At 52.3% G+C, this 26,689-nt stretch overlaps 8 protein-coding genes across 8 annotated transcripts; 4 read left to right on the top strand and 4 right to left on the bottom strand.

The window, feature by feature from the left end:
- Positions 1–311: 311 nt before the first annotated feature.
- PV08_01727 (aspartate-semialdehyde dehydrogenase) lies at positions 312–1,580 on the top strand (the record flags this gene model as incomplete). Its single annotated transcript, XM_016376087.1, has 3 exons — positions 312–333; positions 391–942; positions 1,075–1,580. The coding sequence occupies 3 exons, from the start codon at positions 312–314 to the stop codon at positions 1,578–1,580; spliced, it is 1,080 nt and encodes a 359-aa protein (XP_016241363.1).
- A 745-nt stretch (positions 1,581–2,325) lies between these two features.
- PV08_01726 (uncharacterized protein) lies at positions 2,326–4,191 on the top strand (the record flags this gene model as incomplete). Its single annotated transcript, XM_016376086.1, has 1 exon — positions 2,326–4,191. The coding sequence occupies one exon, from the start codon at positions 2,326–2,328 to the stop codon at positions 4,189–4,191; it is 1,866 nt and encodes a 621-aa protein (XP_016241362.1).
- Positions 4,192–4,271: 80 nt separating this feature from the next.
- PV08_01725 (uncharacterized protein) lies at positions 4,272–5,713 on the bottom strand (the record flags this gene model as incomplete). The annotated part of the gene is made up of 2 exons (XM_016376085.1): positions 4,272–5,265; positions 5,313–5,713. 2 exons carry the CDS (start codon positions 5,711–5,713, stop codon positions 4,272–4,274), a joined length of 1,395 nt encoding a protein of 464 aa, XP_016241361.1.
- A 1,484-nt stretch (positions 5,714–7,197) lies between these two features.
- PV08_01724 (uncharacterized protein) lies at positions 7,198–8,876 on the top strand (the record flags this gene model as incomplete). Its single annotated transcript, XM_016376084.1, has 2 exons — positions 7,198–8,035; positions 8,089–8,876. 2 exons carry the CDS (start codon positions 7,198–7,200, stop codon positions 8,874–8,876), a joined length of 1,626 nt encoding a protein of 541 aa, XP_016241360.1.
- Positions 8,877–10,268: 1,392 nt separating this feature from the next.
- Positions 10,269–14,969, bottom strand: PV08_01723 (uncharacterized protein; the record flags this gene model as incomplete). Its single annotated transcript, XM_016376083.1, has 3 exons — positions 10,269–14,400; positions 14,489–14,586; positions 14,661–14,969. The coding sequence occupies 3 exons, from the start codon at positions 14,967–14,969 to the stop codon at positions 10,269–10,271; spliced, it is 4,539 nt and encodes a 1,512-aa protein (XP_016241359.1).
- Positions 14,970–15,751: 782 nt separating this feature from the next.
- PV08_01722 (uncharacterized protein) lies at positions 15,752–18,344 on the bottom strand (the record flags this gene model as incomplete). The annotated part of the gene is made up of 2 exons (XM_016376082.1): positions 15,752–15,873; positions 15,935–18,344. The coding sequence occupies 2 exons, from the start codon at positions 18,342–18,344 to the stop codon at positions 15,752–15,754; spliced, it is 2,532 nt and encodes an 843-aa protein (XP_016241358.1).
- A 1,879-nt stretch (positions 18,345–20,223) lies between these two features.
- On the bottom strand, positions 20,224–21,233 carry PV08_01721 (uncharacterized protein; the record flags this gene model as incomplete). The annotated part of the gene is made up of 2 exons (XM_016376081.1): positions 20,224–20,291; positions 20,348–21,233. 2 exons carry the CDS (start codon positions 21,231–21,233, stop codon positions 20,224–20,226), a joined length of 954 nt encoding a protein of 317 aa, XP_016241357.1.
- Positions 21,234–25,483: 4,250 nt separating this feature from the next.
- Positions 25,484–26,578, top strand: PV08_01720 (ribokinase; the record flags this gene model as incomplete). Its single annotated transcript, XM_016376080.1, has 1 exon — positions 25,484–26,578. One exon carries the CDS (start codon positions 25,484–25,486, stop codon positions 26,576–26,578), a length of 1,095 nt encoding a protein of 364 aa, XP_016241356.1.
- Positions 26,579–26,689: the final 111 nt, after the last annotated feature.

Raw genomic sequence — 26,689 nt, 5'->3', positions numbered from 1 at the left:
TTGCTTTATTGCCAGAAGAACAAATGTCCTTCATGGTCACGACCTGAGCAACCCGTTCATAGTTGTCATCCCTGATGGGCGTAAACTCGTGACGTTCAGTGAGCCTGGCTACCACGTGACCTCTAAAGCTTCGATGAAGTGATACGGTGGAGCGGAGCGATAAAGCCGCATCGACGCTAGTCCTCCTTCGGTTGCTTTTCTTCGCTAGAGATGCCTTTTTCGCTCAGAAAGTCATTGACTCATGGCACATTTCTCGAAGTAAAATTTCTCTGAAGCGATCTTCTAGACATAATAGAGAGAGAGATACAGCAATGTCTTCAAAAAAGCGATGCGGTAAGAAGCGATGACCACCGGTTATTATGACACGGATGGACAACTGACGTTTCCTAGGTGTTTTGGGAGCGACTGGGGCGGTGGGGACACGATTCGTTCTCCTTCTTGCTCAACACCCGCTGCTGGAACTCGTGGCTGTAGGAGCTTCCGACAAGTCGGCCGATAAGAGATACTCGGACGTGGTGCGCTGGAAGCAGTCGGCGCCAATCCCAGCACAAGTCGCGGACCTGGTCATCCGACGCTGCGCACCAAGCGAGTTCCCAGATTGCGACATCATCTTCTCGGGCCTCAATGCTGATGTGGCCGGCGATGTCGAAATGGCCTTCCTGAAGGCGAACTTTGCCGTCTTCTCAAACGCCAAAAACTACCGATTGGCGCCCCAGGTGCCGCTGATTGTCCCGGTGGTCAACGCGGGACACATCGAGTCGATCCCGACACAGCGTCGGCACTACCAGCTGGACAAAGGTTTCCTTGTGTGCAATTCCAACTGTGCCGTCATCGGCCTCGTCATCCCGGCCGCACCGCTTATCCAAAAGTTCGGGCCTATCGACCAAGTGAGCATGGTGACCATGCAGGCGGTGTCAGGAGCAGGCTATCCTGGCGTCAGTAGTAAGTAGTGGCCCCGGAGTCTTCTGCCCATACATAAAAAGCGCCCCCCGGGGGGGGGGGGGGGGGGGGGGGAGCGAGGGGGGGAGCCCGCCAGTCTATTCTGCCCACCACACAGCTAACTCGGGGGTGCAGGTATGGACATCCTCAACAACATCGTTCCCTATATTCCAGGAGAGGAGGTCAAGGTTCCCGCTGAAGCTCGCAAGATCTTAGGCAGCTTGAATGCGGACCTGACTGGATTCGTCGATCAACCTCTCCGTGTCTCCGTCGCCTGCAACCGCGTCCCGGTGCTTGACGGCCACACGGTGTGTGTGTCGTTACGATTCGCAAACCGACCTCCGCCGAGCGTGAGCCAGGTCCGTGACGCCATGAGAGAGTACACCTCGGAGGTGCAACGTCTAGGGTGTCCTTCGGCTCCACAACGCGCCATCATCGTTTTAGACGAGGCCGATCGACCGCAGCCTCGCCTGGATATAGACTCGGAGAGAGGATACGCCTGCAGCGTCGGGAGACTCAGGGAGGACCCAAGTGGCATCTTCGACATCCAGTTCGTGGCCCTGAGTCACAACACGGTTCTCGGGGCGGCCGGGTCATCCATTTTGAACGCGGAGAGTGCAATTCTGAAAGGCTACGTCTAGCCCTTTCACTATAATATTCTTTAAATCTGAGTACTGCGTGACAATGAGGCCTTTTTCTATCTTAATCCTAAGAAAAACCAAAATGCACAATTGGAGATTCAGTTTAAACTTCTTGCTCAGCACAAGCTCACACGTGAGTGTTTCATGCAGCTTCCATGAATAGTTTCGGTGAGAGGATAGGTATACGAAAAGGACATGCGCAATACCGAAAGTCGTCTTCGACAGGTACTCAGACGAGTACAAAAGCTGTGCACATGCTCTCCACCCGTGAACAGTGTACCCCCTCAGTCCTTCGCCAGTTTTGGTATCGTCGATTGAAGAAATTCGACACCACCATTTGTCTTGTCCACGGCAGGTTTCAACAAGTTCGCAATGAGCTGAAGAAGGATCCCAGCTGGGGTGAACAGTTTGTGGGGAAAGCCGCATTAGCTTGAGCCCTTTTCCCATTACGATAAGCGATGCGCCATCTGAACGCGCAATCCAGTCAGGTGCGGCTTTCAAGTCGTCAGTTGAAGCCGAATTACATAAGCGCTGAGGCCCCATTGAGGCGATAGCCGCTTGGTGCGCTTACGCTGAGGAAAGAAAAGCGCCATCAACAAGCGAAAGCGCCGTGCTGAGGACACTGAAGAGAGGCTATATAGTCCGATGCTTCTCTTCTCGGATTGCCTGCCCTCTCACCACTCTCCTAATCCACCATTCCTGTCAGCTGGTTCTATTAATTCGGGTCTTGAAAACCTGGGTCGAGATGCCTTCTTCTCGGAACGACGAGCTACGCCTCTTTACCCCTGTTGGTATGTTAGGATATGGCTATAGCCATGATGTATTTTGGTCGACCATCGAGCAAGGCGTGGATGCCATCATCGCCGACTCCGGCTCAACGGACAGCGGGCCATCCAAGCTTGCGCTGGGGACAATGTCTTGCCCTCGAGAAGCATATCAGCACGATCTCGAGCCATTCATTGCGGCAGCGCATTCACACAAAGTCCCAGTCATCATCGGCAGCGCGGGAGGGGACGGCTCCAATGATCATGTCGACACTTTTGCTGATATCATTCAAGATATTGTCAAGAAAAACGGTTATCGTCCAATGAAATTGGTCAAGATATATTCAGAAATCAACAAAGAAGTTGTCCAAGAGAAACTGTCGGCCAACCTAATAGTACCATGTGGTTCCGCCGTACCGCCTCTGCAAGAGAACGATGTTAGGGATGCTTCTGTCGTCGTCGCGCAGATGGGCCTGGAACCGTACAGAAAGGCCATGGAAGAGTTCCCAGATTTCGATATCATAATTGGTGGTCGCACCTATGATCCATCACCGTACGCTGCATTCTGTATCCACAAAGGCTTTGACGACTTGGGGATAGCATATCATATGGGCAAAATATTGGAATGTGGAGGGCTCTGTGCAAAGCCAAAGAGCAGGGAAGCAATGGCAATCGTCAGAAGGGATCATTTTGACATTGTACCCAATAATCCAACTGCCGTGTGCACTCCGGTTTCGGTCGCTGCTCACACCCTGTACGAAAAGACTCGACCAGACATTCTCGTGGGCCCGGGCGGCACTTTGGATCTCAGAGCCACAACCTACGAACAGCTTCTAGACGGCAGAACAGTCCGTGTCCGAGGAGCAATATTCACTCTTACTTCGCCGGGGGAGTACACAATCAAGCTCGAGGGTGCTCGCATCGCGGGCTATCGCAGCGCATTCTTCGGAGGTTTCAGTGACCCGGTCTTGATTGCCCAGCTTGACGTCTTCATTGAGAATGTTAGGGCTCACGTTGCATCGGTTTGCAAGTTTGAGCATGAGCTCAAGCTGACTGCTTATGGCATCGGCGACCATATCAGCATGTTCAAAGGAGTAAAGCATGCCTCTGAGCAAATTCCCGCGTCAGCAGCAATTGCAGGTGAAGCCAAAGCAGCTACCCAAGAGCAAGCCACTCGTGTCATTAATGCCACTAGGGTGGCTTGTATGCATGCTTCATATCCTGGTCAGATGTCCACATCAGGGAACCTCGCAATGTCTTGTGGGTCGTTTGACGTCCCGATGGGAAGAGTTTGTGAATTCTGCATCTACCATCTGATGACGGTAGATGATCCTGTTGCTCACTTTCCTAGGAAGATGGTACGGTTGCATGGTCCAGGAACAGCAGCGAGTTCTACACCGGTCAAGGTACTTGCAGGTCTCACCGAAAAGACGGTTCCGAAGGCGACTCAAACAAAGGTCGAGAACAACAACCGAAATTTGTCCCCACCCCCGCGAGATGGTTATCAGTATTTGGCCGAACTCGCCTCGGTCGTGCGGTCCAAGAATGCTGGCCCGTATGAGGTGACGTTTGATATAATGTTTGATAAGCCAGAGAACTACGCTTGGGTAAAAGAAACTTGTGTCCTTTCCAGCTCGAGCGTTGCGTGTATGTATGGTATTGATGAGTCGGAGGTTCTAGCAGCGGTTTGGTGGGAGCCTGCCCTTGCTTTCAAAGCCACACTGAAAAGACCCCTCGTATCTGGAGGCTTTGGTGAAACAGATACGCACGGTAGTTGTCAACACGTCAGGCTCATGTACCTGGAAGTTCCCAAGCCAAAGATTGGCAACGGGAGGTCCGAGCATTGATACAGGTAGACAGTAGAGACCTGAGGTAGATAAGTTAGATCGTAGGTTTCGACTGCTATCTGAATGATCATGGAGTCCCTTCAGGTCGTGTTTCCAAGAAGATCAGACCAGTCAGCAAAGATATCGTCAAAATAGCCAAAGTCGACAGTGTCCACCTGGTCGAAGGTCGCTTGAGAAGGTAGACCAGTAACATGCATATTTTGCTCTTCCATTCCATTGTTTGCCAATAGATGCACGGACGTCGGTCCGTCATCGTTAAGAGTAGTTGCATTTCCGTTCATGCCGGCCTTCTTTGCCGGCCATATGACATTGAACATGATATTTGCCGACATGCGTGACGTGACAGTTTGTTGATGTGCAAGGCCACGTCTAGTGTCTCCGGGAGTTGCCATGCCAAGGGACGTTTTCGGGTTGATCGAATCGATGAAACGAGCGAGATGTGTCGAGATGCGGGAGTAGCTATCCTTTGGGAACAAGGACCACAGTCTGATCAGGGTATTTGCAGCTTCACATGTGTCTATTATCGACTTGACCTCGGTTTCAGATTGCTTTACCTTAGACAGAATAAAAGCAGCAAGGCAAGTCGCATATATGACACAGTTCTTGACAAACGCTGGCCATCGAAGACTTGCATTGAAGTTCTCACATGCTAATTGCAGGAGTTTCATTGCTGTAGAAAGAGCCTTCCCAGATATTGCTGACTTCTCAACATCGTAAGAGTGATTCTGATTGTGATTAGGGATGCTGCTATCATTGAATGCGTAAGAATATAGGCTCAAACGCGAGTATAGCAGAAAGATATCACACTGCGACGATACTTTTCCGTGTAACGACTCGCTGGCTGTTTGAAAATCAATGTCGAAGAAGTGGATCAGTCGCATAGGATCATCTACCAAACCTGAAGGAGCAGAGGAATCATCGCCCAGAGCTGTTGTTGTTTTATGGCCTAGAAAAGCAATCTGCCCGAGGCCGATGAGCGTGTCTGCTAGGTGTGGAGATGATCCCTTCCCCATCGCGCGACTTATGGATCGATATGGTGAAATAGGGGATGGAATCCCCTGTCTTTCTGACACTCTGTACTAGATTAGCCACGCTCCATCAATCACTCGTTCCCGACTAACGTATAGTTCATGATAAAACATCCAAGCCAAGCTCGTTCCCGGTCACCAATGTTTACCCTGCTGGATCCGGAATCATCCATTTGGAAGGCAAAGTCGTCACTCAGTGCTGGAGGGCGATGGAGCCCTGTCTGGAGAGCAATAGTGGTGGCCAAAGAGCAATACATTGGCGAGGGATCATTAACCGTCTGCTGATAGGGGAAGGGCCATGCGCAGAGAATGAGTAATGCTTGAACAGCTTCAAGGCCTCGGCTTTGATGGCTATAAATATCACCAGCAAGACGTCGGACTGGATTCACAAGTGAATTGTACAGCACCGAAGTCACTGAAGAGTGGCCAGCTGCAACAGCGAGCATCGACCAAAGTAGCAACCTGTTGGAATCGTAGTGTGGAACGAAGGTCATGATGTCTGGTAGGATAGGAAATTGCGGGTGATAGATGGAGTAAAATCTGTCATAGATGAGCTGAATATTCAAGTAGCACCGATTTTAGGTAGAAGAAGGAGCCTAATCACAGCACAAGCACAGGAGATTGGCATTTCCCACGGGGAAGACCTGGGGTTTAGGCCAAGGCTCAGTCCCGAGACATCACAGATCGCCCAACAGCGCAATCAAGGCGATACCTCCAGTTTGCTATGTGACCTTTGCTGACTGAAGACGGAAAGTCTTTCTAGACTTACTGGTTAATAAGGTTGACCACATCAACCGAACTGACGTGGACATTTTCCAGTGTTTGGGCTCGAACATGAGCACAATACAATGGGAGCGCTATCGACGGGGATAATCCTGCCTGTCCGCTTGGCTGCGAGGAATCCTCAGGGAAATTGCCCCGTTGGTTTCCCACACGCTGAGGCTCTGTCTCTGATCCGTTTACGCGGCTTCGTTTCTTTACTCTGCGGAAAGTCGGGTCGATAGCACAATATCGACCAAATTTTGCGCAACGTGTACAAGGCGCTGGTGCCAATTCAGAAGCATCACATTGTTGCTTTGCTTGTCGACAGGTAGTGCACACAGCACCCTTTCTCGATCTGACGCGTCCCTGATTCTGAGGAGATGGCGACACGGACTCTTCGGGGGTCATGTTGATCCACTTGCTTGCACAGCCTACCGTGGCGGGTTTACGCCATGAGGAACTCAAATGGAGCTCGCATCAAGAGGTTTTCAGCTTTTGAGTGAGTTCATTCCTCAATTCCGACTCCAGGTGGTGCGTCAAAGTGTGTGCGTGTTCATTGTTCCAAGTAAAGTCTGTATTGTTGTCGGTGGTTGGGATCACACCAGTAGAAGAAGAGATGGAACGGCTTTCGGCTGCCACAAAGCCACATGCACCGACCTGCTCTGGCCGCTTTATATGCCTTCGCCATGCTTGCCAAATATGGAACTCACGCTAACCGGCGCTAGCCTCATTCGTCAGAAGGCATTCGTCAGTGTCAGCGAAGCCCCAAATGCTCCTTACAAGGTCTTTGACAGGTAAAGCACCGAGAGCGAACGTTGGCATCTTCCCATGACAGTCTCTTGACACTTGGAGTCTCTGGCAGGTTTCTTTCTCTCCGTCGGTTCTTTTAACAATCTTTCAATTCTCAATTTGTCTCCTGCAGGCAGACTAGGACGCATTACCGTGCGACGTTCTCTGTCACACAAAGCAGGTACTCTTTCACATCTGGCCTCTTCCCCCCCGGTCAGCCCAGATCTCAAATAGAGGACTGCGGATTTAGCATATTATTTTCTCTTTGCAACGTCGCCTTCTTCACATCTTCCGGTCCGAACACCTCAAAACCGCAGAATCCGGCCTTCCTCAATTGTCCTACACATTGCAGTGTGTTCGGTGGCTACCTTGCTGGTCAATAGTCGCACAGCGCTGCAAGAGGGGAGCCGGGTGATGAGGTGACGGGATGAACAGGCATCACGCCTTTTCCAACGGCTATGCCGCCCACAAGAAAAGAGACGATGAAGGTTATAACAAATACTCGGATAAATCAGATCTCGAGAACAAGTACATATGGGGCATGCCTGATCTTGTCGAGGATGAGAAGCACGATGCTTCCTTTCACAAGAAATTCGAACCCAGAAAGAGAGCTTTTCACAACCGCGCTCGTCTCATGCGTCTAGGTGGTCTTGCCCTTGGAATCTTCGTATTCCTGCTCTGGCTGTTTATTCCCTCGGCATCCCGCGTTTCATCGTGGTCAAACACTACAAGGTCGATGCAAGACCAGTCAGACATTGAAACACTACGGTACTACGACTTGGAAGACGTCCAAGGCACTTCCGTCGGATGGGAAAGAGAAGAGCGAGTTTTGCTTTGTACACCTTTGAGAGATGCAGCGACACACCTCGAAATGTTCTTCTCCCACCTACGAAACTTCACGTATCCTCACCACCTGGTCGATCTGGCCTTCCTTGTGTCCGATTCAAAAGATAATACAAAAGAACTGCTCGCGACTATGCTCGAAGAGTTGCAAAACGACCCCGATCCCTCTCAGCCTTATGGAGAAATTTCAGTCATACACAAGGATTTCGGACAGTCTATCAGTCAAGATTTCGAAAGCCGGCATGGGTTCGCTGCGCAAGCCAGTCGGCGTAAATTGATGGCACAGGCACGGAATTGGTTGCTCAGTGGTGCCTTGAGACCCTATCATAGCTGGGTATATTGGCGTGATGCTGATGTGGAGACCTGCCCTTTTACCATCATCGAGGATTTGATGAGACATGACAAGGATGTCATTGTTCCTAGTAAGGCAGCCCCAAAATCTTCTTTTGATCGTTGGCTAACCTTTGCACCAAAGACATTTGGCGACCGTTACCCGACTGGCTAGGTGGAGAGCAGCCTTATGACTTGAACTCGTGGCAAGAATCCGAGACCGCTATTGCACTAGCCGAGACATTGGATGAAGATGCTGTCATTGTGGAAGGGTATGCCGAGTACGCCACGTGGCGGCCGCATTTGGCGTATCTTCGCGATCCGTACGGAGATCCAGACGTGGAGATGGAGCTGGACGGTGTTGGCGGTGTCTCTATCCTAGCCAAAGCTAGGGTTTTCCGAGCTGGTGTCCACTTCCCAGCCTTCTCCTTTGAACGACATGCTGAGACGGAAGGATTCGGCAAGATGGCCAAGCGAATGCAATTCTCAGTGGTTGGCCTCCCACATTACACGGTGTGGCATCTTTACGAACCATCAATCGATGATCTCAGACATATGGAAGAGATGGAAGTCGAGAAGCGCCAGCGCGAGGAGAAAGAGGCCGAAGAAGCCAAAAAGCTCAAAAAGGCACAGGAAAATTTCCAAAAAGTCGATTCTCAATGGGAGAAGGACAAACAAGCGATAGCCGAGGCCGACGAAGCAGGCAAGCCAGAGGTGAAGAAAGACGCCAATGGCAAACCAAACACCGAGAAGGATACGTTGAAAGGTACACCAAAGAGCGAACCCAAGACAGAGAGTGTTCAGAAGATTAACACCTTTAAGGATGACAAGGAGAAGACCGGTGACAAGGCCAAAGGTGGTGGCGAAGGTGAAGCTCAACGACCGGCTGCCAATGTACCAAAGCCTGGCCAGAAGAAAGACTATCATGATTGAGAAGACCAAAATTTCCTCTTGCTGTTTGGAACGGCAATTGTCTCCAAAAGGAATGGAGAGGTTTCATGATTGTTCAATGTTTTAGGAAAGGAAATGGATCGAACGGATGGGGAAACTGTGGTTCGGGATAGACTTTAATTGGTCGAGTACACTTGAGCGGCATTCCGGCGTTTTTCCTCCTTCGTTTTTGAGAGAGAGAGAGAGAGAGAGAGCTCTTCGAAGCCCACCAAAGATACGTGTGTGCGTGTGAGCGGTTTTCTCCAAATGCGTGGGCGGCGGGCACAGAGCACGAATTGAACATCAGGCAACACTGTGACCCCGGTTGTGTTGTACAAAGAATAAAAGTGATTTATCATCACAGGCTGAGCTGGGCCGGGCTGGGATATCTGCTCTGTTCTTCTTCTTGGGAGATCTAGGTCCAAGTCTGGGTCGAGCCCCAGGTCGATTTCCCCCCCCCCCCCCCCCCCTCCGGGGGCTCACATTGTGCCACTGCATACCTAGGCTACCCACCCACCTAGTGGGTAGTAGCTACCTTAGTTGAGCAGAGCAGCGACGCAGAGGCCGAACCAGTCAGCCTGGTGTAGGTATGTACCAGTAGCAGGAGTAGCATCAACAGAAACAGAAACAGAAAATCAAATCAAACAAAACAGACGTTGCCGTGAAGGGCATGCATGATCCGTCAATGGGAAATGGTCAAGGGCCGATTGCTCCACGCAGGGCCGTCCCTACCTACGAGGCACCCCCCTACGTCAGTGTTGAGTTGTATATCCAAGGGATCAAGACCCAGGACCACACCCAGCTATGTGTCTGCAGGTAGATAGGGGAGGCGGTAGGTAGTAAGTAGGCAAGTGCATCCATCATACATGGGGCACTGAATGGGCGGGCAGCAGGCAGGTGTGTGGACGGACCGAGTGATAGTCACGGGCTGATTTTGTTTGCAAGAGCAAACGAGGGGCCATTTCGTGAGTATTCATGTTCCATTGTATCGCCCTTGGAAAAGGCAGGGGGTAAGGTACCTGAGGAAAGCTTTACCTCTGTCTGCGCATACCACCACACCACATATATACCATATATGGCTGGTGGCAAAGTAAAAGAATGTTGTAGCGAGGATCCCGACAACACACCAGGTCACCAAACCAGTCTTTGACGAAGCTGTTCGTCAGACTTCTAATGGGAGTGAATACTGTATGTTACCATCATCATTTCGTGTTCCCGTTTCCGTTTTTTCATCTTCCCATCATTCCAGTCATCCATCCGAGGTCATGTAGATAGAATATGTCATGAACAAACAATGCCCTCGCCCATGGTATCCCTATTGCTATTCCTGTTTGCATGCCAAACTTAGGCCTATCACTTATGAGAGCAAAAAATCTCCATCACTCACGCCTTATGCTATGCTTGCCTCTGCTTGCCTTGTCGAAAAGCGTCAATTTTGGATTGCTGATCGCCTTCCAAGCTCTGATAATATCGATCCGAAAGCGACACATTATCGGTCTGTTGAGTCATGGCCATGAAAGGTGACCTGTATATAGTGGCGGTGGCTTGGTGCTTCGAGATATAATAACTGGACACACGACTCCAAAAGCCACCTCGGTCGCGCCAATCTAGCAACTGTTTGGGCACTGCTCGATCATTCAGTGGCAGTCCATTGGCACCCATGGCGCGTTTTTCCAGCGTCTCAGTCAATTTGCTGGACATTGGAGCCATCGGTGGTTCAGAAGGCTTAGGCTTGACTTGTTGGAACGCATTTACTTGGCTTAGAGGATCATAGATGGACCTTCTGGGGACATATCCACTGAACGGTAACGAGGCGGCAGGAAAGGGAGCCATGTCAGGCAGTGTCATGTCCATCGAAAAGGACCTTCTGACACCAGCGGGCAATGAGGGTCCAATAATCGGTTGAGTCCCAAACCCTGAAAAACTTCCCCTAGCCGAACGATGGCCAGCACTCGACGCAGGAGGACTGATCTGTGTGGCATTGGGATTGACGAATTGAGGCGGGTTGTGAGGATCGAGAGGCTGCATAGGACCGGTAGGTGATGCTGAATGCATATAGGTGTCATGCTGAATTCGAGGGCTAGGGAGCATGTATGAACTGGTAGGTCTGCTGCCAGGGGGCGACCTCTTCTCCGCCTCCTTCTGCGCCTTAATCTGATCTGGACTCTTGAAGGGATAGGCGGGGTTGGAGATACGCCTTCGACGTTCCACCTCGGCCGATGGAGGAGGCGGTGGGGGTTGACTTGCCGCTGCTCGAATAGTTTCTAGGCTCGTTGATTGATAAGGCCCAGGTGTAGTATTGCTGCTTCTAGTCTGGCTTGAATATGGAAAGTCCAGGTGAGATTGTTGCACATATGCTGGGAACGGCGCCGCGGAAGATGATGACGACTGGTACTGATGAGGTTGCGGCGACAGCATAGAGCTCAGATTCATACTTTGAGAACCGTGGTAATTTGACCTTCCACTCGGTGAATCAGCATTCATCCAGTCGTTACTGTATTGGAACTGTTGCGGTCGAAAGCCGGCGCTCATCATGGATGGACTTTCATAATTCCCTGAATTGTCAAAGCTAGTAAAACTGGGAAACTGCTCGTACTGCTTCAGGGGAGGCAGGGAAGGATCGTTGGACCACTCCTTCATATGTTTGGCATGTTGAGATGCTTGCTGCTGAAATTGCCTCTGTCTTTGTACGGCCTCGTGGTCAATTCCGATACTAGCGTGGCCGATCGTGTTTGCTTTCTCAGCTGCATCCAGCTGTAATGCCTTGGCCTGCTGCCGCTGGAGTATGCGCGCTTGTTCGTTCAACCGAGCTTCGTGACCAGTCATCATGTCCCGGGACTGAGAATGTTTGACCTGTCCAGTCCTTGGTACGTTGGAGGTTTCCGGGCCACGATTCATGGTCAGGTTCTGCGTGGTACCGCTGAAAGTACCCGGAATCGCTGGTGATGCAGCGCGCGAATTGGCGGCACTTTGCCGCATGCTTGCCATGGCAGCGTTCCGTGCAGCCACATTCACCATAGGGTGAGACGCACTTAGAGACTGACGTTTGGGCTGAGGAGGTGGTGCCATCGCCGACTTGCGAGGCGTGACAAGGTCAAGAAAATTAGATGCCGGATCATGCACATGTCTGTCAGGATCTGCCGTGTAATGAGGTTTCGCATCAGAAGAAATGTCTCCAAGGTACAGCCACAATTGCTTTTCTTTGGAGATGTCGACAAGCTTCTGGTCCATATTAACGGGAGGCTCTGCAGAGACAAATTCTGCCCATTCAGTTCTGGGTTCTTCGGTAAAGACATCGCCAGCACTAGGTTTCTTCTCAGTAGATTCTGGAAAAGACGCAGCCTTGCCCTGAAGAGTCTCCGGCAAATCCAAAGCGTTAGAAGAAGGCCTCTGCAAACAGGAAGTCGCGCTGTCAACAAACAGGATGGCTGAGGGATCGACTTCTTTGACTGTTTTCAAATCTGGTAGGACTTTGACCAAAAGCGAATCTTGCCCAGAGTCGTACCCAGCAATCACAAGACCGGCCTCGATGTCGTCAGAATTGGTGGCTTGGAACTGAATCAGTTCTCCCTCATTGAGCTTAGACAGGAATTCGCGGAACTCGGGGTTCTGCCTGCAGCTGTTGGCATGGTTGCAAGCAGAGAGCTCGCTCGTGATCCTCGTTCGTTTGACCGTGCGATGAAGCCGACATCGCCAATCAAAGCCAATGTCACGATATTCAACGCCCTCATGCCACACCGCAATCTCGCCTTTGTCTACTTGCACGCCAGCCTGCATAGCACAAGTGGCATGATATGACTTTGTACACTTGGCCGAAGAGCACTGGAAGCACGAACCCTTCTTCTGTCGACATTCATAACACTTGAGCTCGAGACGAGCTTTGCTGATGTTTTCGACATTGTACACAATCTCTTTGCCGCCCTTCTTCGCAATATATGTCTCAGGGGTATACATTGCACAGGTTCGATGAGCTTTCTGGCCATGGGACGTGGGCAGGAGTTCTTCCCAGACAAAGTCGTTTGGACACAAACAGCAGGGTTGATTCTTGCTGACCTTTCGGATCTTTATGAGTTTCTTGGCCTTCTTGTTGGGGCCGAGATCCTTCGGTCCTCGTTTTCTCTTTTGGGGCAGCTTCATTTTACCTCTGTCGCTGGCCGGTGGAGTCGGGAGGTCTGCTGTATCATCGAGTTCATCCTCATCGTCAGTCACCTCCACCTCCTCAAACTCGGGAGAAGGTTCGCCGTTGAGTCGGCGGATGAACCAGTCAACGTCGATGAAAACACTGTCTGCCTCGCACTGGCACTTGCGCGCGGTCTTTCCATACTGCAACCAATTCTCAATGGCGAAATTCACCGACTCGGCACAATTGTAACCTAGGTTGTAGCCAGAGTGATAGCCGATGGGAAAGGTGATGACAAATTGTCCCTCCCTGTGGACAACCTTGTTCACAGTCACTCCAAACTTGGACTTGAGGATAGACGGAGAGACTAGGTAGGTCTTGTGTCGCAAGAATTGGTCGCAGTTTTTGGCATCCGAACCCCATAGAGATTTCATGGCCGCTTCGAATTTCGGGGCATCCTTTTGTGAGATGCTGTACCATTGCTTCGGTGCTCCAAAATGAATATAATTGATACTGTAAAGATCAACATCTTCCAGATGCCACGCAAAGGTCGCACGCCACATTCCGAGATACAGGTATGCAGTGTTGACTCCAGGAATAGGCTGTCCCAGAAGGTCAAGTAAATTCGGTAACTTGGCAACATTCCATTCCTTGGTATCCTCATCGAACAGAGACCCGGGCATATCCGCAGCGTACATAGGATTACTGAAGTTGAGGCTTTTCCAGTACTTGTCCTCTAACTCATCGCATCTTTCAGCTGTCCATTGGTCGTTGTCGTAAACTCGATAGTCAAAGTCTTTGAAAGCCTCCTCGTCAATGTCATCGTTGGCTTCACGCGCATTTCTCAGTCTTCGTGCTGCAACGGTAGTTTCAGCGCCTTTGCTGCCAGCGCTTTCTTTCTTGGGTGCACTACTCTTTGGCGGTCTACCCCTGGGCCTGCCAGGCTTCTTAGTGGACTTGCCCTTGGTCGGAGTAGGCTCTGCTGTGTCCTCACGCCCTTCCTCAGGCTCCTCGCTCATCGTCACGGCGGGCTTGACGTCTGGGCTGGTGGGCGTGGGAGGAGCGTGAAGTGTGGAATCGTGTTCGACGGGCTCTTGCTTGATCTGTTTCGGCGGTCTTCCTCTTCTTTTACCACTTTCCGGCGGTGCTGCGGACTCTGCCTTCCGAGATCGAGTGTTCCCTCGACCTAACAACTTATCCGCATTCAGGCGCTTCTCTCCACGTCTCGCTGGCGGCTGGTTTTCTGTCTGCTCGCAGGTAGATTTCCACTGTGGAAGATTGTACGATCGCATCTTTTCAATGTTCCGCTGTGTATAAATACCTTGCGCACCGTGAAACTCTTGCATTATGGGGTTCTTGATCTTGATGGTCTTGACCATATCGTCCAGGGCTTTCCGAGCACGTTTCCTGCAGATTTTGTTAGACTCGAAGTCCAGGTATCGGGAGCCTAAACAGCCCAAAACAGGATGGGCCATGCGAGAGTCCCTGGACGTACCATTCTTCTGGAGGATCGATCAACACAATGCCGGACTGCATTCCATAGGGGTCCACTCCTTTGACGTATCTTTGGAAATCCTTGAACTGTTCCATCGTCTATGGGTCACCATGTCAGTGTCTCTGCTGCTTCGCACGAATAACGAGGAACGGAGATGTGGCAACCAGCGTACCGGAGTAAAGATAGGGACACCATTTTCGTATCGGTCAGGTTTGACCTCTGAAAACTGTTCTGCTTCAGCGCCTGCCCTCGCAGCTTCTTCAAACCGGATTCTGTTTTCCTCATCCTCCATGTCGTCGCCGAGATCGGAGAGGGAAGAACTCGAGGCTGCGTCATCGTCCTTGTGGCTCGCCTCGTCGGTGGTAGGGGGAGTATGGACTTGAGGAGGAAGGACAGGGTCAGCGATAGAGTCGCGCTTGTCCGGCGCAGTGTCGCCCAGCCCTTCGTGGGGAGGAAGTGATGACATGGTGGTAGCGGCCATGATCGGAGGTATTCGATAGGCTGAAATCGGGAGAGGTGACGGGGCGAGTGATCTGTCGGATCACGGACTGGCCAGCATGGAGAGAATTGCAACCAGAATGGTGCAATCTCTAGCCACGACCTCTGACCAGAGAATGATGAGCGATCGTGTACAGCTGCAGAGATTCGAGTTGTTGTCAAGGAACAGGATTCGCGCAGTGACTGCAACAGGTGTCGCCGATGGGGGTTGAGTTCCTTAGACTCGGACAGGTGAGGCTAAGCCGTTTTGGGGCAGGCGTCTTGGCGCTCCTGATGTGGCGTGAGCACACCTGAATCACAATACCTGGTAAGAAACGGGCATCATGAGAGTGCTTAATGGAGGCCAGTTCTGTGCCATGAGGAGCCCCTTTAATTCTGTATCTATCAGGCTACGCGCAGGATGCATTGATTGACTATGCTGAGGTCCTGAATGCTCCTCGCTACCGCTGACTTAATGCATCATTGAATATCGTACTCCGCAGCCTACATGGGATCTCCTCCCTTGTGTCATGCAGTGGCCCCCTGACCATTGGCTCGGTAGGCGATCCAGGCACGGACGGCGGCCGGTTGGTCTGAAGCTTCTATGCAAATCATCGTACATACAGATGCTGCGAGACCTCAAAAAAAATATGGCTATGTCATATTCCCCCATGTCACACCCCGAACCCTGCCTGGGGAGAATCATGCTGTTGCACATGGCCGATCTTGGTCATCGCCTATATTGCCTCGACACCGCTGCACAGTATAACAACAAGTGTGCAATTATCAATATTCCGTCAAGGCTAGCTTCTTTCCCACCGTCCTCTTCTTTTGGGCCAGCTGCTCTGCAGGTTTCGGGGGTTCCTTTTTGAGCGCTTGCAACAACATACCGGCGTCGAAGAAGCCGTCTAGATTCAAAAGTTAGTCACATCGGCAAACCTTGCAGAATGCGGAGAGCAAAAGACTTACATCCACCCAAACCGTCATCCTCCACCTCGGCAGTTTCCATGCTAGCAGGCGTCTGGGTTCCATCCACCCTCGTGGCTTCGGCTTTGATGGCACGGCCTCGAGACTTCAGGCGACCGTCCTTACCGACTTCCTCTGCTTCTCTGGCTCTTGTCAATTTACCGGCAGAGATGGCTCTCGGTCGCGTCGCCTTCAACAAACGTCGAATCTCGTTTAGGTAGGATTCGAGGCTGTCTACAAATCGTCGTGTTTGGCGATGCTTGCTGCTTGCACATACCGATATAGAGTCTTCCTTGATGATATAACCTATGCCAAAACCATCACCCGAGACGGGGCCAAACCCAAAGTGGCGCAGGGAGGGATTTCCGCAGTTCGACGTGCTGAGGATTGTATTATTAATCTTCTCCCATCCAGCATCACTGAAGAGCGCAGGCATCTGGTGCAGAGCAGGGGCGGGAGAGCGACTAGACTCGGTACCAGCCTGGGAGCGAGTCGGGCTTATTGGCGGGTCTTCTAGTCGTTTAGGGCTTCCCGCGTCGCTCAGGTCTGTCGGGCTCGAATAGCCGTTCGAACTGAAGCCGGCGTTGCTTGCAACCTCTGCTCCCTCATCGTTCATCTTGCGCTGCCAGACACAATACAGAGCATATAGATGGCGATCTTGACCTTGGGCTTTGCTCGATTCCTTTGTGATTGCCGTGTGCTTTTGGCATGCACTTTTGAGGGCGTCGATCTTCTTCTGCGGCGTATTATCCGCCCAGAAGGTCTTGACGAATTCAACGCTCTCAGGGGTGACGGAGCGAATCGCCTCTGTTCGACCATGGAAATACATTTTGGTCATGGCGGGCTCGTAGGTGTTCTCCACTCGTCCATAAAGACCATAATATGCTGCTTGGAAGGCCATCTGCACAAAAGCATCCGGCGAGAAGCCCATGGAAGTGATGAAGTTCTTGCCGTAGCCCGAGAAATCTAGGGTCTGAAATTCATTTTGGTTGATAAGATCAGCCAACCGTGTTTCTGCAAACCTAAGGGCAATTGACAGCTCCGGAGTCATGTCCCATTCCAATTTGTGGGGAGTGGTTTTGACATCACCAAAGCTCTCCGGGTCACGCTTCGAGGGGTCAGGGCTTTGCGAAGTCCACAAGGTGGGTGCTTGTCCATTGATAGACTTTGCATATCGAAGAATCGTGTCAGTGTAGACATCGCTAGCGAAGCGGAGGACAGTGTGGCCGTCCACGCCCGTGTGCTCAAAATTGATACCTGCGCTCCCGTTCTTGCAGACAATGATTTGGAGTTTGTCATACCATCGATTGGTACACGTGCCGACTTGAACACCCCGGACGACTTCGTTGGTGCCGCAGAGCATGTTTCCACACAATTGTGACACATCAGCAGGTTCAGTGTAATCAAGGCAGATCACGAACAAGGCAGAGTCGACAATGGAAAGACAGTCTGCGTTGTTCGACCCTTCGTCTCTCGTCAGGAGGTCTCTCAGCCCTGACCAAACCTTTCTGTTCTCGGTACTTAGCACCCCAAGCGCTCCGCGGGCAGCTTCTTGGATAGGAATCTCTTCGGCGTCATTGACAATGACCTGCAGATTGATCGCGAGGTCCTTCTCAGTCATTATGATGTCGTGATTGTCGTCCAACACGTCGAACCAGTAGAATTGCCCTCGACACATGACCACGACATGTTTAGACTCTGAATCCTGTCCAATGATGCAACCGCTGTCCGTGGGGACCCGTGCAGTACCAAAAAGGCGAGAGTACTGGTACATATCCAAAGGTGTACCTCTCAGGGTATCGGGAGGCAGCTCCTCCTTACGTACTGCCCTTACGAAGCAAAGGGCAGAGATGACGAGAGAGGCAGCTCGGGTGACTTGATTGTTACGCGCCGGCGTTGGATCATCCTCCAGAAGGAAAAAGGGGTTCAGATTGAGGACGACGGGGTTATCATAATTCAGATACGAATCGTACCAGAACTGCTCAATATAACTTGTCTTGCCGGTGGCATACTTTTTCAGTCGGTCCTGCAGATCCCTCCCTTCGTTCTCGAGGAAATCACGGACGGCTGCCCTCGTTTCGTTATGCTCTTGCGACGTTTGGAGGGGCGCCAAAGCCTCGAGATACTTCTTCATTGTCGCGTCAAGGTCAGGGATTGGCAGCTTCGGAAGCTTGTCTTGTGCCGCGAAGGTGATGCCTTGTTTGAGGTGGTCCTTTGGGAGTGTCGGTGCCGAAATCGGCTCCTTCTCTTGTTTGGTGTATGAGTCCTTGACTTCTTTTGCGGCCTCGAGGGCCCGTTCCACATGTTCGGCACCCATGTCGTTGGCGGCAGCTTTCAGCGAGGTTTTGCTCAATGTGTCACCAATTGAGGTTGGTTGGGAGAAATATCTGGTTCCTGCGATAGAGACAGGCATGGTTAATACGTTGATCATGAGTACAATGCAGCCACCAAGGTAGCAACGCTCAGCAACCGAAGAGCAGTGCGATAGAAGTAGTGGCAGTCGTGCAGGCAATAGGATGGCATGGGGATGGGTCTGCCAAAAGAGTCTTTCGCCGAGTACGACAACACAAGGAGAGGAAATTGATTAGTGAAACAACAGACTGGACAATCTGATCTTAAGATGTTCAATGATCAGGAGGGGTCACAGAAGAGCATGACCATGGATGAGACTGGCCACCCGCAGAACATGTGAAGAATCCGGCGGAACATGGAGAAATGCGGCCAACGCTCGCCTGTCCCCGCGGGTTCGTGGTGCACAAAGGCATGAGTTCCACGATGACAGTGGACGGCAAGGAGATGGCTCGGGGGGTAGGACCATCAATGCTCGAATGATCACGGATGGATGCGAGTTCGAATGATGATGGTAGCGTCTCGGAGGAAAGGAAAGAAGCGGACGTACAGAAAAGGCGCAGAGCGCAGGGCCGGCCGTTGGTGGTGGGCTAATCAGCAGCGCTGCCGCAGATGACCGAGGTGCCGGAACAGCTGTGTCCCTGCCGCCAGCACGTCAGCAGCTGCCGCAGAATCCAGAGACTCGGATAATGGGTTTCTGAAAGGTTTCGCTAGGACAGTGTGGAATGATCTTGAAAAGAAGCAGGAGAGTCTTTGCAGATTTCGTGGTCATCCGACAGGACCTCTACTAGTTAGGAGACACCTGGATCGAGACGGATTCTCCTCTTTCGCAAAGACTGCTCGTGACGTAGAAAACAATCGGCAACACACCTACCGTGGCCAAGTCGCAGGACTAAGTATTCCTCTGTTTTTATTGCTGCATCGTGTCAAAGACTGTGGGTGTCTCCTGACGATGGCAAATTACGGCGTTCTCGTCCCTTTCCACCTTGGATGGACGCCATTCTTTCCAGCTCGATAATGGAAGGGTGGACGATCGGAAGGAGGATGCAAAGGTCAGCTTCGATATGGCGAATGATCATTGGAGAGAAGATGGACGTAGCGCTGTCTGGAGGGAACAACTTCCATTTCTCCGCAGCCTCAGCCGGGGAAGCGACACAAGCGTGGGCGAACGGGAAGAGAGTTGTGCAATAGTTAGTACAGTACAGTCAAGTACAGTACAATAGCACCCGGGGGGGGCTTACGGGCCTAAATCTCTGGGCTGTGCCCTATAAAACGACGCCTGGAGCCTCGTTACGCTACCTACCGAAGAAGCCTAAGGCTAACTAGCGAGGCTGTTCTGAGCCTCGTCAGTGGCGAACTCCAGGTGCACAACATCAGCATAGGTACCTAACTATAGGTAGGCTAGTGGGCTATGGGCGGATACAATGTATTGGACGCCGGGGACTACTCGGAGTACCGCGGGCGGGCTGAGAATGATATCATCATCAAATACCCTGGGACAATGTGAACCATGGGATTGGCCAGAGGACCTAAATGTTTGGAATGCTGTTGTACATTTTTGGTTCGCAGGCATAGTCTAAAAATGTACAGACTTAACCTCGAGTCAATCCACGTCTCTCTATCTGCCTTCCATTCCAGAGACTGGAGAACGAAATGAAGAAAAAAAAATCCCAAACCCCAGGAGATCGAATGAAGCGAAAATCTGTGCGGCCTCGGAGCCCTCTAGAGGAACAACGAGATGTCAAAGTGACCCGCTAGAGAAAGGAACAAATCCAACAATATCCAGTGTTGGCGACGCCGGTCGCAGGTTCCAGATCACAGCGAACTCTTGGTTCCAAAAATGTGTGGCCATGCCAGTCTCGAAGAAGAATGCGCCCGCTGTAGATTCTCAAGGTGCAATGCAATGAATCATCAATCATGAAGAAACACCATCAAGTCGAAAGTTACAGCGTCACTGTGGGTTCGCCGAGGGGCTGCAGGACGTTTGCTGCATACTCGCCGCCAAAATTTCCTAGTCAGTCATGGTCAGTACAGATCGACAGCACAGAATCCCGAGCAACAACTTACCAGGTGGGCTGTAATTGCAGACGGTGAAGTAGGGGCTGACACCGCCGCCAGTGTTGGCCAGACCATTGGGGCAGTACTGTGTGGCACATCCAACAGAGGTGGTGGACTTCCACACAATCTGGGAGTAGTGACCCCACTTCTCGAAGTTGGTCATGTCCGGCTCGACACCATATGGCAGGGGATACCAGTTGATCTCGTTGTTGTACATCTCGTTGGTGATCATTCCTGGTACATCGGAGGGAGCGGCACCGGCGCCAATGTTTTGGCCATAGCCACCTCCACCGGTGCTCGTGTCATGGGCATAGACACAACTGGCTGCGATTTGAGCTGCAATGGATGCCATGTTGTCGCTCCAGGTGAGATCGGGGACAGATGAGTTTCGGCGATGGATGTTGTGAGAGTCGAGGATACCTTGTTGGTAGTCGGAAGAGACGCTGGTCGAAATTGGCGGGCTGGAGGAAGAGATGGACGAGCTTGGAGGGGCCTCACTCGAGGTAGGTGCAGGGGCAGAGGACGGGGGCGGAGTGGGAGAGGACGGGGGTTCAGACTCAGTGAAAGTCACCACGGCAGAAGCAGCACTGCTGGTACTTTCACCTCCCCATCCACTACCCCATCCACCTCCCCATCCGCCTTTCCATCCATCACCTGAGTCTGTACTCCAGTCGTCGTTGGAAGACCATGCAGACCATGCGCTGGCATCGGTGGTGGTGGCGGCAGCGGCGGCAGGAGTAACGGTGGACGTCTCGGTCTCGGCGGGAGGAAAGCCGGTAACAGTGACAGTGACGGTTTCCCATACAACAGTGGTGGTCAGTGCACGTTTGTCTAGCGGACTGGCGGCGGTCAATGTGGCGCAGGTGGCGGCGAGGGCGGCAATCGATAACTTCATGTTTGCGGTCGAAGAGTCGGAACTAGTAAGTCGTAGTCGGAGAGTTGGTTGCAATAGTCTGAGTGTTCCTCGACTGGATTCAGAGGTCTTGCGAGAGCTATTTGATACCTGATTGTGGCAGGAAACGGCAGTGCACCGGGCAGCGCAGAAGACAGAATTCGTGGGTTGGTGACAGCTGGCTGGGTAAGCAATGGGCAAGTGAGCAGTGTCCGAGTGATGGCCCTAGTGTTGTTTATGCTTTTCACTCCAGGTGAGGCGGAGGACTGGACTCTGGTCAAAGAGTGTTGAGGCACGGGCTGGCTTGGGTCGACCCGAAGAAGCACGGTCACTGACTGTGCGTTGCTGGCCAAGGCAAAGGTAAAGAACGACTGATCTTGAGCAGCTCAAAGGAGTGGTGAGTTGCAGCAAGATGGGATCAAATGAAGTGCCTGGACTCGGAAGGTGAAGCAAGAGAGAGTGAGGGAGTGAAGTATTCGGCGCAGGGAGTGAGTGGTTGATATCTTGTAGTAGTCAGAGTCCACCACCAGACCCCGGCCCGTTTTCTTTCGCTCCCTCTCCACGCAGAGGATCCTTTCTCTCTTTCGGAGCTACAATATTCGTGCTAGCCAGCGCGCTTCTCTGCTGGTCGTTGTCTGGCCAGGTACTCGAGATTCGAAGGGTCTGCAATCGACTGGGTCAGTGGCAGGGATCGTGATGTCGGTGGAGCCTCATGGGCGGGCCGAGCGAGCCCAAATCTTTTAGCTGGTCTTTCGGTGCTTGGGTCCCTGGACAGTGGCCACAAAGAACTCCCCAGTTGACGAGGCTGGAAACTGGCCCAATCTCTTAACCAACGATTCGCCCGGTACCTGAAGCTAAACCAAAGCCGGTTCGGTCTGCGGGGAGCTGGAGATTTGTTCAACGATGACGAACAACGAACTGGTGTGCAATCTGCACTGAAACGGCTAATGACCTGGAAAGGAGGATCGTGGCCAATGGTCTCAAACAGAGAGAGAGCGAGATAACGAATAAATGAGGACAAAAACACAGGGCAGAGAATTAAGGAGGTTGGTTGAACACCAGGACGAGAGACCACTTGGGCTAATTAAAGGCACGAGAAGAGAAAGAAATCAACCTCTACACAGCACCACAGGGGGACTCCGAGACTGATGGAAAAGTTGCGGTTTGGACGGACTGGACTGATGCTGTAGATGGTCGATGATCTGGCCGGCAACCAGTTCTCCGTTCATCCAAGGTCTTCCTGGCCTGAGGCTGCCGTCAGAAATCTGCTCTGCTTTCCGTTTACATGGCAGCTGGCCGTGGTGGTTGTAGGTCTCACTGAGAAGGATGGATGCGTAGACGAGGCCAGTGAGATGTCTGGAGATGGTGCATGGATGGAGGTGGTGCGTCTGTCTGCGATCTTGCTCATGGGCTCGTGTGTACGAGTAGCTTCAGGTGAAACGCCCAGATGACACTGACAACCATGGATGCATCTCGAGTAACATCGAAGTAAAGCCACGAGATGCGGAAAATTACATGCGCTAACTAATGCGCAGCTATTTTGCAACCAACGTGCAGTTCCCGCCAAAAGCTGCACCCGCTTCTACCTTCAATCATTCCCATCTTCGCCCTGGCTAGTGTTTCACTTTGTCACGCTGCATTGCATCTGCTTGTCTCCTCCTTGCAGATTTTGCTACCGACTTCCGAGTATCCATGCTGACATGGTATGCTCGACCAGCCCAGTGTCCTTGACCAGCCCGTGCCTCTTCATTCTCAAACTCTGCCGTACTCCGTCTCGATTGCCGAATCTCGATCACGCAGACGATCACCAAAACGACTCCGTGCAGAGGGCGGCAATGTCATTGTGGGCTCTGCTTCGTGGACCGCTGCAGGTGAAGCATGTTGGACACTCAGGGCACCAGGTGGACTGGCATCTCGATATCAACCAGCCTCCGAGCCAAGCTACAACGGGGCTCGTCGTGGCTCCCACAGTACGCCCCGCGTCACCATTTCGCAAGATCAGAGCTCAGACCACCAAGCCTGCTTCGAGTCTTTTGGTCAAAATCTACAGAGATGGATACCTAGATTAGCAGAACAGCTGACACCAACCAGGACCCCCGTGCTAGATGATGCAAGTCATAGGGTTTGGTGGCCGGGAAATGCTTGTCTTTCTAGCCTCCCCAAACCCGCAATCGCATCCCACCTGTACAACGTCTGCCCCCAGCTTGGGGATCCGCCCTTCTCCTGGTCGGAGATTGTCAGAGTCTTGCTGTTTCTCAAGCTGAAAAATGTCACCTAGGGATTACCTACGTAAGTACTCTTTTTGCCAGAGTCTGGGATTTGACAGCTTGCATTCCCAAGGCCATTCGCCTACCCCTAGCATCTACTAGGAATCCGAAAAAGGGAGTTTGACGATTTCAAGTGGCTTTTGCACCCCTGCCACCGTCGGTGTCGAAACTCTCCACAAAAGCTTGCACAAAGCTTGTTCAGCAATCCTTCAGTGGATTCAATGGATCGTTGCTGCTTCAAGTGGAATTCGGTGCGATGACTCCGTGCTCATTCTCCGCATTTACGCATGTTCTGCGGAAAGCTTGCCAATTGACGACACCAGGTTTGTGCATTCCTCACCACTGTATCTCCGTTCCTCAGAATGTAGTTCTATTCTACGTGTAAAAGGACGGTAGCTCACATTCAGAGCATCCACTGAGTGTCAACAGGTTGTGGACCAGTTGCGCTCTTTTCTTTCTGGACCAGGTTCCGCGGCCATTGCAGTTGGACAAAGACGCTTTTGCTCAGAGAGATATGGACGTAACCAGCACTCGAAACAAATCGATAACCAAATCAGGGATGCCGCCCCAGTCCACTTTCGCATATTTTATCTCGTTCCATCAGTTGGGGACATCGTTCCCCAGTACAGGCTACAGCGCGGCAGAGGGACTTCTCCTGTGCGACTGAACTCCCGGGAATCGTACTAGGCCCTCAACTGCCATCAGTAAGGTATGTCTTGGATAACCAGGACTGATTTTCTTTGTTCACGAAACTGCTCAACTGGCGCCCGTGCTGCGACATATCTGAAGCTGCCATGCTGCAGCAAAAGGACTCTTCTGTTTGGTGATCTTGCCCACGTGGACTCAGTCTGACACGCTAGCTGCATGTACTGTGATCTTGGACAGACATCAACACTTGGCGGGGTCCTGGGAAAGTAGCTGCATCTGTTTTTGATTCAGCGTCCCCTGCACGGTCGGATTCTGAACCAAAACCAATCGATACTGTCGATGACATGGCTGGACATATTTGACCTGGAACTACCCTTTACTGGCCTGTCTATCCTGGTGGTTGCTAGTCACAAGGCAGCTGAACGCAGGTGTTCGGTCCCACTGCTGGCTTGAGGAAAGATGACAACTCGGCTGAGCTGTTTCGGTGACATTCATATTTTCCACTTTAGTTCTTAGGAAATCGGTGAGGCAAAAGATCCATCATCCGTGTCGTAGATAGCCTGCATATCAACCGTCGTTACAGGTCAATTCGATAATTCCACGATCATTGACCGACCTGTTTGGACATCGTGCTAAGACAGAAGAGCGTCCGTGGTGTATAGGTAGCTTCATCCTATCGACCTAGATAGGACTTTATTCAACGCAGAGCAATCCGACAGATCACAATAGGGAGGGCTCGCTTTGGCCACTCGACCAAACACGTCTCCTTGTCACAATTATTCGTCTCGAAGTCGGTGTTGCCCACCGTGAGCCACATTGACGAAACTTGCCATATGAGCCGTGTACAGGCACCTGATGTTGAAACACAGATGTCGGGTCTCGCTCCCTGAGACATCGTTGTCCGCGTCTTCTCGAGTGCCATGTTATCTAAACATTAACGAAGGACACAATCATATGGACGCTTGTATCGAGATGACTGTGTGCAAGTCGGACCATTTGAGCGAGGAAAATCGTGTGGTGATCGTCAATCAGAAATTTCTTGGAGACGAAAGGGCTCATTGGTCCAGCACAGCACAGACGCACTGACTTGGGTACCCCGGACTCGTACCTGGAACTCTACTTCATTGCTGCCCGAGTGGCATGATCTTGAGATATACTCGTCTACTCGTACATCCGGATCGATAGTGTCTTTACTACGTGTACAGAATCTGGACGACGCCCGTACCCAGACAGAGATTGTGTTGTACAGCACCCGGTTAGAGACGAAGAAATTTTTTTCCCCCGCCGTCCACCACATCACCTTTCAAACAAAGAAATCCCGTCCTCTCAGCCGCCAAGATGGCACGGAAACCCATCGTCCGGATCATCGGGTCTCTAAACATCGACTTTGTCACGTTGACGCCGCGAGTGCCCGGGCCCGGCGAGACGTTGGAAGCAAAGTCCATGACGGTGCACGCGGGCGGCAAAGGCAGCAACCAGGCGGTGGCGTGCGGCAAGGCGGCGTATACGTCGGCCACGGAACAAGACGTCCAAGTCGAGATGCTCGGGGCCGTGGGCGCCGGCGACCCGTACTACGCGTCGCTGCTGAAACCGACGCTGGCCAAGAGCGGCGTGGGCACGCGCTACGTCGAGGAGGTCGAGGGCGTGCAGACGGGCACGGCGACCATCATCGTCGACGAAGGGTCCAACGGCGAGAACCGCATCCTCTTCGTGCCCGGCGCGAACCACCACGTCACGGACGTCGCCAAGGTCGTCGCCACCGCGACGCAAGACGGCGTCCCCGACGTGGTCGTCATGCAGGGCGAGATCCCCAAGTCGACGGTCCTGGGACTGCTGTCGACGTTCAACGGCCCCGAGGAGGAGGACGACGGGCACCGCCAGAAGGAGAAGAAGAAGAAGAAGAAGACGTGCGTGGTCTTCAACCCGGCGCCCATGTTCGACGGCATCCCCCTCGCGGCTCTCCGGAACCTCGCGGTGCTCGTGGTCAACGAGACCGAGTGTCTGTTGCTGTTCAAGGCCGTGCAGGAGCTCAGGGACATCGAGACGCCGAGCAGCGGAGACGACGGGAGCCTCGCGCCGCACCTCGACAGACTCACGGCGCACCTCCACGAGCTCGCGGCCATTTCCATCGTCATCGTCACCCTCGGGTCAAGAGGGCTGTATTACTCTGCGGCGCAAACACGGACGCAGTCTCGGTCACGCGGACTCATCCCCGCGGCCAAGGTGGCCAAGGTGGTTGACACGACGGGCGCAGGCGACACGTTTGTCGGGTACTTTTCCACCGCCGTGGCTCGACATGTCTCTGGTTCCGACCACGGCACTCTAGAAGGGTTTGATGTCCACGGTGCCGCGCTGCGTGCGAACGACGCCGCTGCAAAGTGTGTACAGCGCAGCGGAGCCATGGAGAGCATACCGTTTGGCTATGAGGTTTAATCTGATTTGATTTGATTTGCTTTGCTTTGCTCCGGCAGGCAATGCACAGGCAAGGCGATCTGATCTCGTCAGTGTACTCGTACGAGAGCATCTGCTATGACACATCCGTTT

The sequence above is a fragment of the Exophiala spinifera genome, assembly GCF_000836115.1.
Source record: "Exophiala spinifera strain CBS 89968 unplaced genomic scaffold supercont1.1, whole genome shotgun sequence".
Classification (NCBI taxonomy): Eukaryota; Fungi; Ascomycota; class Eurotiomycetes; order Chaetothyriales; family Herpotrichiellaceae; genus Exophiala; species Exophiala spinifera.
Note: the sequence above shows the minus strand (reverse complement) of the source record. Positions and strands in the feature narration are given on the sequence as shown.